Here is a 15,903-nt window from a genome sequence, read left to right on the forward strand (position 1 = left end):
TAGGAACACTCCCAAACTCATTCTATGAGGCCACCATCACCCTGATACCAAAACCAAAGATACCACAAAAAAAGAAAATTACAGGCCAATATCACTGATGAACATAGACGCAAAAATCCTCAACAAAATACTAGCAATCTGAGTCCAACAACACATTAAAAGGATCTACACCATGATCAAGGGGGATTTATCCCAGGGATGCAAGGATTTTTCAATATCTGCAAATTAATCAGTGTGATACTCCACAGTAACCAACTGAAAAGTAAAAACCATATGATCATCTCAATAAATGCAGAAAAAGCTTTTGATAAAATTCAACACCCAATTATAAAAACTCTCCAGAAAGTGGGCATAGAGGGAACATATCTCAACATAATAAAGGCCATATATGACAATCCCACAGCTAACGTGTGAAAAGCTAAAAGTATTTCCTCTAAGATCATGCACAAGACAAGAATGTCCACTCTTGCCACTTTTATTCAACATAGTTTTGCAAGTCCTAGCCATGGCAATCAGAGAAGAAAAAGAAATAAAAGGAATCCAAATGGGAAAAGAAGTAAAACTATCACTGTTTGCAGATGCCATGATACTATACATAGAAAATCCTAAAGACGCCACCAGAAAACTACTAGAGCTCATCGATGAATTTGGTAAAGTTGCAGGACACAAAATTAACACACAGAATTCTGTTGCATTTCTTTATGCTAACAATGAAAGATCAGAAATTGAGGAAACAATCCCATTTACCATCACATCAACAAGAATAAAATGTCTAGGAATAAACCTAAGGAGGCAAAAGACCGGTACACCAAAAACTATTAAGACATTGATGAAACATCAAAGATGACACAAAACAGATGAAAATATATACGATGTTCTTGGACTGGAAGAATTAATATTGTCAAAATAACTATACTACCCACGGCAATCTACAGATTCAATGCAATCCCTCAAATTACCAATGGCATTTTTGCAGATCTGGAACAACAAAAAAAAAAATCCTAAAATTTGTATGGAAACACAAATTCTTGAGAAAGAAAAACAGAGCTGGAGGCTTCAGGCTCCCTGACTTCAGAGTATACTATAAAGCTACAGTAAACAAAACAGCATGGTATTGGCACAAAGACAGACTTACAGATCAATGGAACAGGATAGAAAGTCCACAAATAAACCAACACACTTATGGTCAATTATGTACGACAAAGGAGGAAAGAAAATACAATGGAGAAAAGACAGTCTCTTCAATAAGTGGCACTGGGAAAACTGGACAGCCACATGTAAAAGAATGAAATTAGAACACTCTCTAACACCATACACAAAACTAAACTCAAAATGGATTAAAGACCTAAATGTAAGAACAGATACTATAAAACTCTTAGAGGGAAACATAGGCAGAACGTTCTTTGACATAAATCACAGCAACATCTTTTTGGATCAACCTCCCAAAGAAATAAAAATAAAAAGAAAATAAACAAAGAGGACCTTAATACACTTAAAAGCTTTTGTATAGAAATGGAAACCATAAATAAAATGAAAAGATAACCCACAGAATGGGAGAAAATATGTGCAAATGATGCAACCGACAAGGGATTAATCTCCAAAATATACCAGCTCACGCAACTCAACATTAAAAAACAAACAACCCAATCAAAAAAGGGGCAGAAGATCTAAATAGACATTTCTCCAGAGATGACATCCAGATGGCCGACAGGCACATGAAAAGATGCTCAGCATCACTAATTATCAGAGAAATGCAAATCAAAACTACAATGAGGTATCACTTCAAAGCGGTCAGAAAGGCCATCATCAAAAAGTCTACAAACAATAAATGCTGGAAAGGGTATAGAGAAAAGGGAAAACTCCTACACTGTTGGTGGGAATGTAAATTGGTACAGCCACTATGGAGAACATTATCAAGGGTCTGTAAAAAAATAAAAATAGAGCTACCGTATGATCCGGCAATCCCATTCCTGGGCATATATCCGGAGAAAACTCTCATTTGAAAAGATACATGAACCCCAATGTTCACTGCAGCACTATTTACAACAGCCAAGACATGGAAGCAACCTAAACGTCCACTGACAGATGAATGGATAAAGAAGATGTGGTATACACACACACACACACACACACACACACACACACACACACACACAAGGAATACTACTCAGCCATAAAAAAGAATGAAATAATACCATTTGCAGCAATGTGGATGGATCTATCATACTAAGTGAAGTCAGACAGACAAATATCATATGATATCGCTTATATGTGGAATCTAAAAAAAATGATACCAATGAACTTATTTACAAAACAGAAACAGACTCAGAGATTTAGAAAACAAACTTATGGTTACCACAGAGGAAAGGTGGGGGGCAACGGATAAATTAGGAGGTTGGGATTAACATATACACACTATTATATATAAAATAATCAACAAGGACCTACTGTATAGCACAGGAAACTCTACTCAATACTCTGTAATAACGTATATGGAAAAAGAATAGATATATGTATATGTATAATGAATCGCTTTGCTGTACACCTGAAACTAACACAACGTTGTAAATCAACTATACTCTAATATAAAATAAAAAAATTTGTAAAAGAAATAGTAATATTAAAAAAATATATTGTACAACATGGGGAATAAAACAAATATTTTATAAGTATAAATGGAGTATAACCTCTAAACATTGTGAATCCCTACACTGTACACTGTAACATGTAATATTGTACATCAACTACTCAATACAAAAAAGAAGCACTGAAAAAGTTTTCAACCTCACCAATAAAATACGAATTAGACAAGGTAGCTTTTTTTTTTTTCCCCTCCAGACAGAAACCAATTTTAAGGTTTGTTAATTCCCAGTGTTGGTGTGGGTATTTGGAAATAGACACTTCCATGGCCTTTCTGAGAGCAGTTTAACACTAATAAAAATTCAAATGCAAATTATTCTTTGACTTAGCAGTTCCATTTCTAAAAATATATCCTATAGAAATATAGCCCCAAATCTACAAAGATACACATAGAACGATGTTCACTGAAGCGTCTTCTGCAACAGCAAAAGTGAGAGTAATTTCAACATCCACCAATAGGGAAATGTTTAAATAAATTATGATACATGTACACTGTGGACTACTCTGAATATTTAGAAAAATTGAGAGCTATGAAACTAATAGATTGAAACACTGCATATGGTTAATAGTAGCTATCTGCAGGGAACGAGACTGGCTGTGAGTGGTTGTAGGGGGAGAATGATAAAGAGAATTCAACAATACAAATTTCATAATGTAAAAAGTAAACAAAGATGACATATACCTTTTGTAATAAAATAAAACAGCAGCCCTAGGGAAATTTTTATTTCTGTTATCCTTCACTCAAGAACATTTTCAGATGCTTTCTATCTGCAACTGAAATAGAGTAATTTTAAAACCTTTTCCATGTAATAAATATTAAACCAGCATACAATCATTAAAAATGGCTTTTTGAAAAGCAAAACGTGTATGCTGCAGAACATTTACAAAATATAGAAGGAATAAAGAAAATAAAATCACAATGCCACCACTCCAAGATGACTACCCTTATGGTGGTATATTTCCTCCCTTTCTTTTTTTGTCTGTGGATATAAATGCCAGTTCTCTATCCCTAGACCAGACCTTTTGCTTATCTTCAGATCTACATAGATAAATGCAACTAACAAAAGTTGCAGTTTGAACATATCCAAAATTGAACTAGTATTCCCTATCCCTATTGCAGCTGCTCTTATTCTGCTGATCCATATTGGTCAATAAACAGAACTACCATCTACACAGATGCTCCAGACAGAAACCTGGGGACCATCCATGAACACTCCTCCTTTTACAACCTCTTACCAATTAAGATGTCCTGTTGATTCTGTATCACAAGTCTCTCCTGGACCCATTCACATCTCTCAGTTCACACTGCCATCACCCTACTTCAGGACACCATTTCTCAACTAGAAACAGAATTTAAATTAGCCTTCTTATATCCAGTTTTGCTGCCCCGCCCCCATTAATTGCACTGTAGGTTAGGTAATCTTTCTAGAAACATGCATTTCAATAAGTCATTTATCCACTTAAAACTATTCTACACCCCAAACAATAAAGAACATATTCCTTAACATAGTACATAAGGCCCTCCATCACTCTTCTGCAACAAGCCCCAGTCTCCTCTTTATTCTCTCCCTGCATTCAGTGATGCTGCCTTACGGAACTTACTGCATAGTGCCTGGCTCATTGAAGTTTGCGCTTCAAAATGTGTGATGAAAATTGCTAGAATGTTCAACAACTTTCAGCTCTTATACAGTCTCTGACCTTAACACTTTGGCACACGCTACTCTGTCTACCATGAACATTCTCTTCTTACCTATTCCTTCACACAGTTAACTTTGATTCCTCTTTCAGGTCTCAGTTTAACAATCATTTCCTTTGGGGATCCTTTCCTACCCTCTAGATGGGGTCAAGTTTCTCTGTTCCCATGGCACACCATACTTTCCCTACCACAATAAAACACTCTTCACTGCAATTATTAGTTTTTTTGTTCAATTATCACGGCTTCTCAGTAGCAAGATGCTCTGTGAGGGCAGAGACTACTACTTCCTCATTGCAATATGCCTACTCCTATCATAGTGCTTGGTACATTGCAGGCTCTCAATATATATGTGTTCAATTAATATAGCCTGAGTATCTTCTGTTTCCTTTCCAGATCCAGGGTCCACCTCTCTCAACCACGTTCTGCTCCAGAAGCCTGATCTTGCCTTCTAGCTTCTAGCTGAGTTGGGTTACTGGGGAGCCCTGGCAGATCAAAGGGATGGAAGAGAGCAGATGCAGATATTTATTCTTGCAGGGGTTGCCTTGGGCACGCTGCATTCCTCTACTGAAGGTCACAGCTCCTCTCAAGGTGGCTCTCTCTCAACGACTCTTTCTCCCTGTCCTTTGGCCCTTCAGGTGACAGCAGCCCAAACTGTTTCTAGCCCCCAATACTACATTATTCCTTACGGTTTTCCTATGATCTGCTTACATCTTTGTAAACAATCCTTTTAGGCCCCCCCATGGCCCAGAGCTATACTATTTTGAATGTGCCTTCTGTTTCCTACAGGGAAATGGCATGGAAGAGAATGCCAAATTTATAATCTTAATTATGTTTTTTATAAAATTGGTGTATCGTAAAATAAGGTTTCCAGAAGACTCGAAAGAAAAAAAAAAACGATTTCAACAATGACATGATGGTTTTGCCTCTCACAGATATCCCATCATTTGTACAAACAGCCCTCTAGTTGACGTGTGAATTGTTTTTTCCTCTTTGCTATTATTAAAAGGTCTCTAAAGAAAATTCTGTTCAACAATTTTTTTCTTATATCCTTAGAATGGGAATTAGAAGGGGTCAAAGAGTATAAATTTGTTCAAATACACATAGAAACTGCCCCCCAGAAAGTTTATACAAATTACAGTCCACTAGTCATACTCAGGCATGCCCAGTTCACCGTCCCCTTGCCACTACTTTACTGTGCATACTGCAGCCTGGCAAAGAACCACTGACTGTTTACCAATGCCAGGCAAAGGGGGAAAAGTCAATCTCTTTCATCATTAATCTGACAATGTTACACCATGAAATGAGATTAAAGTACACTAGGCTTTGTTAGAAGAACTGGGTTTGATATCTAACTTCTCTAATTAGCTACTGGTCTTTTCTTCCTGAGCTTTAGTGTCCTCTTTAAGTGGGGATAAATATTACCTACCTTGCAGGTTGTCGTGAGGTTTATAAAAGATAAGTTTAAAAGCAAATAGCAGAGTTACTGGTTCTCAAGAAATGTTTTGCTGTGTTCTTTATAATCTTTCTGATGCTTCCCTTGGATTTTATGGCTCTCATTCTCCTGTATAAATGTCTTCTAAGTAAATTTTCCTTTCATTAATAAGCTCACAACACAAGTTCTCTCTTGAGGTTAAAAAAAAGCAAACAAAAAAAAATACAAACCACAAAACACCATCTTTCCTTTTCACAGATATGAACCAATGATTTCTTTGTTTTAAGAAGTCAACCCTAGAAGTGTAGAGTACGAACTATCTCAGTAATAGGCAACAACATTCTGTACCCTATACTTCCTTAATACTATAATCTTATCTACTTTATCATATAGTTAGGATCAAATCTTTAATTTTGAAAGATGTCTGCTTGTTCACAGATAATTATTTATTTAAAAAAATTAAGAAAATGATTTATTGACTATCACTGCCAGGCAAAGAAGGAATATAAACCTAAGTAGGACACAAACCCTGACCCTGAGGAAGATATAATCTGCAAGGCAAAATGGACAAGCAATCTCATTACAAAGTTATGAGCACCATGGTAAACCTATGAAGTGCTATAGGAATATAGAGGAAACACGATCAACACTTGTGTATGGAGGAACTGGGGGGATGTAGGAGGGTGACAGGGAAAGTGGGAGAGCAGATACTGGGTAGAGCCCTGAAGATTGATTAGAAACTTGTCTTTGGGAAAAGGAGAGAAAGTTTATCTCTAGACAAGTGGAACAGCTGGTACAAATACATGAAGTATCACAGCGCCTGGCACTGCTGGGGAGAATACTGGGGGCATGGTTCAGCTGAAGTAAACAGCTGTTAGAGGGAAAGGTTGGTAGGAAATCAGCCACTAAAGAAGGGTAAGGGCCTGTTTAAGGACTGAATTGTGTCCTTCCTCCAGTTCATATATTGAAGCCCAAACCCCCAATGTAACTGTATTTGGAGACAGGGCCTTTAAGGAGATAATTAAGATTAAATGGGGTCATAAGGGTGGGGCCTAATTCAATAGGACTGGTGGGTCCTTATAAAGAGGAAGACACACTAGGAGTGCATATGCCCAGAGAAAAGGTCACGTGAGGACACAGCCAGAAGGAAGTCATTTGTAAGCCAAGGAGAAAGGTCTCACCCAGAAAGAAATCAACCCTGCTGGTCCCTTGATCTTGAACTTCCAGCCCCCAGAACTATGAGAAAATCATTTACTGTTGTTTAAGCCACTCTGTGGTATTTTGTTATGGTAGCCCTAGCAGACTAAGATAGACTTAATTGCAAAGGTTCTTGAAAATCACAAAAGAGAGTCTGCCTATGATCTCAAAGTCCCATATTTCTCAAACTTGGGTTCAAGTGTGCCTAAGATAACCAAATATGTGTTTAGAAAGGAGACCCAGGCACCCTGGGGGGAATGAATTTGAAGGTGGAAAACCTGGAAGCAAGAAAACAAGAGGCCACTGCAAAGTTACTGAGATGAAGAGGATCTGAATTAGGGCCTCTCTAATGTAGAATTAAAATTGCTATGTAAATAAAATACAGTAAATCCCCTACATACGAACAAGGTCCATTCTGAGAGCACATTTGTAAGTCCAATTTGTTCATAAGTCCAACACAGTTAGCCTAGGTACCCAACTAACACAATCGGCTATACAGTACTGTACTGTAATAGGTTTATAATACTTTTCACACAAATGATACATAAAAAACAAACACAAAAAATAAAGAAAACATTTTTAATCTTACAGTACCTTGAAAAGTACAGCAGTACAGTACAATAGCTGGCCTACAGGGGCTGGCATCGAGTGAACAGGCAAGAAGACTTACTGACTGAAGGAGGGAGAGGAGGTGGGAGATGGTAGAGCTGAAGGATCCTCAGCAATAGGAGACGGAGGGTAGGCTGCAATCTCACTCACGCCTGACGCTGATGGCACAGGTTCTGGTTCCTTGCTGGATTCAATTCTATCTACCCTCTTGAAAAAATGATCCAGTGATGTCTGGGTAGTAGCTCTTTTTCCCTTGTCATAGATGACACGGTACCACTGCACTGCATTCTGAATGCCTGCTGCAACCTTCGTGTACTGTTCTACATTCAGGTCCTGTGCCTCAAAAACGAACAGTGCCTCCTCAAATAAAGAAAAGAAAATCCCCTTGCCATTTCCTGCATCGTGAATCTCTTTGGTTCTTCAGTTACTCTTTCTTCCTCTTGTCTCTTCATCCTTTCTCTGGGCCTCCAATTCCATCAGGTCTTTATTAGTAAGCTCCTCGTTTTACACAGCAAGGAGTTCAGTGAAGTCGTCCTCTTGCAGACCTAGCTCCAGCTTTTCGCTGAGAGTCACTACGTTGCTCTTTGGACTCCATCCACCTGCTCAAACCCATGAAAATCATCAACAAACTGCAGGCAAAGGTTCTTCCAAACCCCATTCATGGTGACAGCCGTAACCTCATGCCAAGAAAAGTCAATGTTTTTTATGGCCTTGTAGATGTTATAGTCCCTCCAAAATTGTTGCAAGGTTCTTCCCGATTCATCACTCGCCTTTACTGCCTAACGAAAAGTGTGATGTAAAAAATATTTTTTGAAAGTCACTATAACTCCCTGGTCCATAGGTTGGATAAGTGATGTACTATTTGGTGGCAGATGGCAGATACTTTGACTTTGGGATGAAAGTTGTCCATGAATGGAGGGTGGCCCGGAGCACTGTCAAGCAGCAAAAGAATGTTGAATGGGAGATCCTTCTCCACGCAGTATTTCTCTACCTCTGGGATAAAGTGGTGGAAAAACCAGTCCTGGAAAATGGCCTGTGTAACCCAGGCTTTGGGGTTATTCTTCCATACAAGAGAAGCCCTTGGCTATGTTTTTAAGGGTCTTGGGTTCTCTGAATGATAAACTAAGAGAGGCTTCAGCTTCACATCACCGGAAGCATTGCCACCAGACAGAGTCATCCTATCCTTTGGTGCCTTATAGCCTGGCATCAACTTTTCCTCCTTACTGATGTAAAGTCAGTCTGGCATCCTCTTCCAGTACAGTCCTGTCTCATCCACATTAAAAACCTGCTCAGGTAAACACATGCCTTCAATAATTTCTCAAAGCGTTTCATGAAATTCCCAGGGAGCTACCGTATCTGCACTCGCTGCCTCACCACTTACTTTTACGTTGTGAGGTTAGCTCTAGCCTTGAACCGATGAAACCAGCCATGGTTGGCGTTAAAAGATGAGCCCTCTGATTCTCTGCTGTTTCTTCTTCAAGTCTTCATAAAGGCTTTTAATTTTCTCTTGAATCAGCATTAAGCTGAGCGGGACTCGACGCTGATGCTGATCCTGCATCTACACACCGAGAAGTTTCTCCATCTCCTCCATCACTTTTCCACGCTTCTTTGATATTATTGTCAACATCATCGGCACAGCAGACTTCACAAGTTCCGTGATCTTGCCCTTGTTCTTTAGAATCATGCCAATGGTTGAACAATTCATGTTATAAGAACGAGCGACGTCTACCATCTTTTTGCCTCGCTCCACTCTCTCAATTATTCACTTCTGTTTCCATCGTTATTACTTGGCACTTCTTAGCAGTACCAGCTACATCACCACTGCTTTTACACCTGCTTCTGGACATCATGGGCTTGAAATAAAGATACTATACTACTGTACTCTACACAGCACTGTAAAGTACACAAAAGCACAACCACTTGTAGAGGATGCACGCACGTGACGATGTATGCCAGACACGTGAACTTACATGATTGGACATCGAACACACATTCGCATCTTTGAAAGTTCACGACTTGAAGGTTTGTATGTATGGGACTTACTGTACAGTGAATACTTTTGGCCTAAATGGCCTCATAATTGTCTTAAAAACACTTGCCACCGAAGATTTAGTAGGTGCATCTAAATACCTCCTGCGTAACTGTTACAATGGCCTACAATAGTACTAAAAGATGTCAACAGACACAATTGGAAGATAGAAAAGTTTGCTGTGCAGGAGGGAGGCAAGATAGGGGACACTAATTTTTACTACCCTATTACAACCTGTTTCATTTGTTGGGTATTAGTTTTACCCCTCCTTTCCTCTGTTACGCTGAAGAGTTGGTAAAACCAATCCCCTCCACCTGTACTCTATGTCAGCATTTTGAAACCTGCAGATGGGTCAAGAAATTGATTGAGGAGATCATTAAAACAAAACAAAAAAAACCCCAAACCAAAACAACAAAAAACCCGCACCAACAACAGACTGGAATAGAAGACAATATAAATGACATCACAAGTAGTAAGGATAACTATTACCGTAAGAAACTTGTTTCAGTAATATGTGTACATGTGTGCTCGCACCAGATAGCAAAGATAAAATTTATTTCCTACTGAGGGCTGTGGCCAAAAAGTTTAAAAGAGACTGCTCTAGATTCTGCTTAGAACCCCTTAGAATTCTCACTCATTAGCTTCCTGTCTTCATCTCCAATCTCTTTCTCACTTTTAGTTTTTTCCCATCAAAATGTAAACACTAAAGTATCTCCTGAGTGTCTCCTCTCAGATCCCAGTGCCTCCATGTCAGTTAAGCTTCTGGAAGAGATAACTACAATCTCAGCATGGACTTTCTCACCTCCATTGTTTCTCAATCCACTGCAAGCTGGTTTGGGCCTCCACCTGCTACTGCAGGTTAAAGACCTCCAAGTGCACTTTGGGATTCCTCTCTATTTAACCCTTGAGCAGCACCTGACATCGTTTACCTCCTAAAACACACTTCTTTGGGCTAGTTTCACTCTCTCCTGATTTTCCTCTTACTTCTTTGGCCACTAAATTTCCTTTGCAGCCTCCTTCTCTTCTGCCCATCCTTTAAATGCTGATTTTTTTAGGCAGTCTTTCCACTCAACAGGGGTAGTCTCTCAATCTTTAAGTAGCTTCAATTTCTATCCCTGCGCTATGGTTTCCACATCTCTAGTCCTGATTTCATTCCTAACATCCAGACCTGGCTTCCATTTTTACATGGCATAAAAGATGTGTCAATCCAGAAGCTTAACTTTCTGGAATAATTTTCATTTCAACCTTTAGCATTTTACCCTTTAGTTATACCAAACTACCCACTTATGGTTTCAGTCTAACAGCATATGCTTAGTTATACCAAACTACCCACTGATGGTTTCAGTCTAACAGCATATACTATGAAATCAGACTTCCTGGGTTTGAACCCCAATTCCAACACTTACTGTGTGACCCTGAGTAAGTTACTAGATTACTCTGTGCCTGAGTTTTCTCATCCACAAAATGGTAAAAATAACAGAACCTAACTTTAAAAGTTACAGAGAATTAAGTGAGTTAATACATATAAAGCTCCTAAAAGCATGCCTGGCACATAGCAAACATTTGGTAAGTATTACTTTATTTATGCTACTGGGTCTTCCAATACCACATACATACAAAACTTGACTGTATGCTATTCTTGTTATGGGCTCTACATTTTGGTTCCTTGATTAACCTACAGATTAGGATTTCAGGTTATTTTAGAAAATTACTACTTTTATACCTCACTCACATTCTTTGTTGGGGCTCCCTCTCATCAATCTTGATGACTTAAAGTGTCATCTTGAACACTTTAAGTCTTGAAGTTATAAGGGGCCTCAATAATCACCTCAAGTGACCTTTCCACCCAACACAATAATATTTTCTAACCTCTGTCATCCAACTGCTGAACCACTGCCCATCATTGCCAGTTTCACTTCTGAGCACCAGCACTTTGCCAGGCCAAAATCTGCTTCCCTGTAATTTCCACCCAACCTCTGTCTGACCTTCAGATCACCTTCAATAAGGCAGCTCCCTTTCCCACATGGCAGTTCTTATACCTTAAGTCCCTCCCACCCCCTAAGTTAAACTAGTTCCTCCAGTCATTTCTCGTATGAAATGATTTCTAATCCTTTGACTACTCTGGACACCTCTGAGTTCCAATCTGTACCTGAACTCATTGAAACATTGCAGGTTTGGTTTAATGGTTTAATTAATGGTTTAATTATAATACCCATCACTAGGTATTATAATTTTATTATAAGGGCTTAATTTTATGAAAGCATAAAAACTCTAGTACTAATGCTGGTGGCCAGGCAACTATTTTGATTTCAGTTATTCATCTTCCTAAGTTTTCTTCTTTCTTATCACCATTTCACAGCCACACTATGGGCTTGTTATTACAAAGTTCTGCTTCAACTCCTAGATCTTTAATTTTGTCCCCCAATCCTATCTCAATCACGTCAGCCCTACTGGCCTCCTAATACTCTCACCATTTCACCAAGACTACCAATATTCTCAGGTACCAAGAATTCCCTTTTCTCAGGCACAGTTTGCTTCACAGCACTGTCTTAAACTCATCAGGCCAACCACACTATTCCTCAATGATCACCTCAACCATCACCTCTTCTGCTCTTACATAAAATGCTGCAGAAGAGAAATACCAAGTCATATAGGCCTGCACCTGCACCCAAGTCCAGAATTCCTGCCTTCATGTTCAAGCCACAGTATACCAGGAATTCCTAGAGGTACTGGGGTAAGTCGTTAAGTGCCAGAGGGTACTTGAGTTAGCCTGCCTGGATTCAAATTCAGATCTATCTTTACAAACTTGTGACTTGGGCAAGTTAGTCAGCTTCGATTATTCTCACCTGTATAACAGGGATAATAAATTCACAGGGTTGTTCAGAGTAGTAAATGATATAATGCAAGTAAGGTTCTTAGTTCATTGCTCTTGCTGCAAGTAAATGCTCAATGAATGTTCCCTATTGTCATAATTATTATTTGTGTGTGCATGGTAAACTATGGAAATTATATGCCTCTGTGGGTTTTCTTCTAGGGAGAACACTCCATAATTTCCACTGATTTTCAATGGCTTCTTGCCTCCTCTCCAGCTGTCAAAAATTTTAGTCCTTCTCTGGGGAACCTCAAGATCTAATGGAGGGCTTCCCTGGTGGCACAGTGGTTGAGAATCTGCCTGCCAATGCAGGGGACACGGATTCGAGCCCTGGTCTGGGAAGATCCCACATGCCGCGGAGCAACTAGGCCCGTGAGCCACAACTACTGAACCTGTGCTCCACAACAAAAGAGGCTGCGACAGTGAGAGGCCCGCGCACCGCAATTAAGAGGGGCCCCCGCTCGCCGCAAGTAGAGAAAGCCCTCGCACAGAAACGAAGACCCAACACACCCAAAAATAAATAAATAAATAAATATATAATTAAAATAAAGGATCTAATGGAACATTTACAGATACACATATATATCCGTGGTCATCACCAATCTACACTTTTCTTTTTTTTTTTTTTTTTTTTTTTTTTTGCGGTACGCGGGCCTCTTACTGTTGTGGCCTCTCCCGTTGCGGAGCACAGGCTCCGGACGCACAGACTCAACGGCCATGGCTCACGGGACCAGCTGCTCCGCGGCATGTGGGATCTTCCCAGACCAGGCATGAACGCACGTCCCCTGCATCGGCAGGCAGACTCTCAACCACTGCGCCACCAGGGAAGCCCTACACTTTTCTTAACAGTCTATCTCTACTCATGTTTTCGTATTTGGATTTATTCCATTTTGTCCTTAATTTTATGTTGTCTACAATTACTTTTTATTTGACTAAGTCTCAAACCTACCATTAGAATTTAAGTTTTCTGAGGGCAAGAACTTTAGGTGCTTCTGTATCCCATACAGCAGTCTACAAATGTTAAAAGACCAATATACACCAGGTGAACAGAATACAATTACCTAACTCTTTAAGATAATCGACTTCTGATCTAATTCTCATGGTAGAAATTAACTTGTAGTAATGAAATAGAGCAGGACCCTATGGTCCTTTCCCCCCCACATCCTCCGCCTGCCTTTTGCCTGTAGAAAAACTTTGGTCAGTGAATAAGTTTAGGGCTTCCCTGGTGGTGCAGTGGTTGAGAGTCCGCCTGCCGATGCAGGGGACACGGGTTCGTGCCCCGGTCCGGGAAGATCCCACATGCCACGGAACAGCTGGGCCCATGAGCCACGGCCGCTGAGCCTGCGCGTCTGGAGCCTGTGCTCCACAACGGGAGAGGCCACAACAGTGAGAGGCCCGCATACCGGAAAACAAACAAACAAACAAACAAACAAACAAAAAAAAGAGTAAGTTTAATTAGAGAACTGAGAAAATACGGAAGCAAAGGAAAACGGTCAAACAGGACCAAATAATAATAATTTACTCATTCAGCAAAGTCAAGGACCTTTAGTTCCTCTTCAAGGGCTGTAGATAATATTCTGAGCCATATACTTTGAGCTGTTTTGTAGATACTGAAATGCTCGCCAGGTGGAAGAAGTTAACTACATGATGACTAGATTAGCCATGACATAAGCTGCCACAATTCCAAGAACTGGCCTCAAAGAAATGGGAACAAACCGACCCTGGAACTGAAGACTAGCTGTACTTAAAACAATAAAGATTATGCTGCACGACCAATTTCAAGATGACTGTCAGAGCTGCTTGTGTTGTTTCTACATGTAGCCCCCTCCCTCCGCCTATAAAAGGTCTTACCGACTGACTGTCCGGGAAGGGGGTGTGGGAATCAGTCTTTGGACACGAGCGGCCCTCCCGCCCCCAGATGCCTGCCTCTGAAATAAAGCAAACTTTCCCTTCCACCAACTTTGCCTCTTTATTGGCTTTTGAATGGCGAGCAGCCGGACCCCACTTTTAGTAATAGTAATAAGAGAACAGAAATGACAGAAAATACTTTCCAAATAAAGTTATCAAAGATCTTCTTTGAAGCTATCTTTTCCAGAATTTAACGTTGAGTTTATCTGTTAAAGTACTTTGTTAATTGCAATATACTTAATTCACTTAACTCAATGAAATTAATTCAATAAAGCCAAATAAAGAATACTATTTGAATTCTAGCTAGTTATTCCTTCACAGGACATTCCTTCACAGGACACTGTAAACACCAAAACCAAACTTTCAAGAGAATTCTATCCCAACCTCATTCCTAACCCTCTGCTAAGGATTACTCCCTACTCCAAGCACTTGCATTTTCCCTCTCAGCCCTGCGGCCAAACACGTGACTATCCTTAGCTTTCAAAGTACAGGTTTCCCTGGCTATGCGAAAGTAAAGCATGAAAGCTTTAATAAGCCAAAACTGCATAAAGCGAAGAAGCAATTACCGTAACACACACCTTGCTAATGGATGCACAACATAAATCCAGATAAAGCACAGATGCTCACAGACACAGTTCAAAGTTATGGCGGCTTGATGCTGTAAAGCGAACTTTCGAAAAGCGGGAGAAACCTGTACCTCCAAGGGTGAATTATTTACACCTGTGAGGGTTAAGCCCTAAAATGTGATAAACCCTTTCTTATTTTATAAATCAGGCTTTGAGTCCCACGTTCTATACCAATGAGAACTTTTCTCAGACTTTTATATCCATATTCCTCATTCCTCAGTATTAGGGAAAGGGGACGACGTTTGCCAGACCACTTTACCAAACTCCCCTCCCTCAAATCTGGCCCCAGGCGAGCCCGGACAAACAGCATCTTCTTCAACGCTCGCCTCACCTGCCTTGTGGAAGAGGCAGGAGAGGCCAATGCCTCCGACTGCGTCTTTTATCACTCAGTTCGGGGTGACAGCAAGGAGAAGCCCAGGGTCTGAGCGGTTTCTTACCGGCGAAGCGGATCTTCACGAGATCCAGCGGGTGCAGCGCGAGGTTGGAAAGGACCCCGCCGGTAACGCCCGCCACCAGATTCTCGTACCGGACGTGGCGGAACACTGTGCTCCACGCCGACGACCCGGACGCCGACTGGCCCTGGCCCGTCATGGGCTCAGGGCCCGGTGATGCCGTGGAAGTGGGACGAGATGCAGTGGCCGCCACCGTGGCGACGGTCGCCACGCTGGAGCAGAAACCGCAGGGCACGAGCCCACTTCCAGAACCCGCGCGTGGAGTCACACGCCTGGGCGCGGGATGAAGCCTAGAGACCCAGGAGCTAGGGGTACAGAAGTGCGCTGCCGCACGCCACGCCTACCCGGAGGAGAGCGAGAAGGGGGCGGGGCGCCTCCGCCAAGTTCCCGCCCCGCCTCGCCCACCTCGGCGGCTGGCTTAGGCCGAAGGGCGTGGATGGGA

The 15,903-nt window shown here is 40.9% G+C and overlaps 1 protein-coding gene across 1 annotated transcript in view; it reads right to left on the reverse strand.

The window, feature by feature from the left end:
* Positions 1 to 15,844, reverse strand: part of SLC25A32 (solute carrier family 25 member 32) — a 48,681-nt gene extending 32,837 nt beyond the window's left edge. Inside the window, exon 1 of the mRNA XM_033842698.2 lies at positions 15,447 to 15,844. Coding sequence (XP_033698589.1) covers positions 15,447 to 15,600 — 154 coding nt within the window. The 5' untranslated portion in view covers positions 15,601 to 15,844. The remainder of the gene's footprint in view (positions 1 to 15,446) is intronic.
* Between the last annotated feature and the right edge of the window lie 59 nt (positions 15,845 to 15,903).

The sequence above is a fragment of the Tursiops truncatus genome, chromosome 17 (assembly GCF_011762595.2).
Source record: "Tursiops truncatus isolate mTurTru1 chromosome 17, mTurTru1.mat.Y, whole genome shotgun sequence".
NCBI classification, from domain to species: domain Eukaryota; kingdom Metazoa; phylum Chordata; class Mammalia; order Artiodactyla; family Delphinidae; genus Tursiops; species Tursiops truncatus.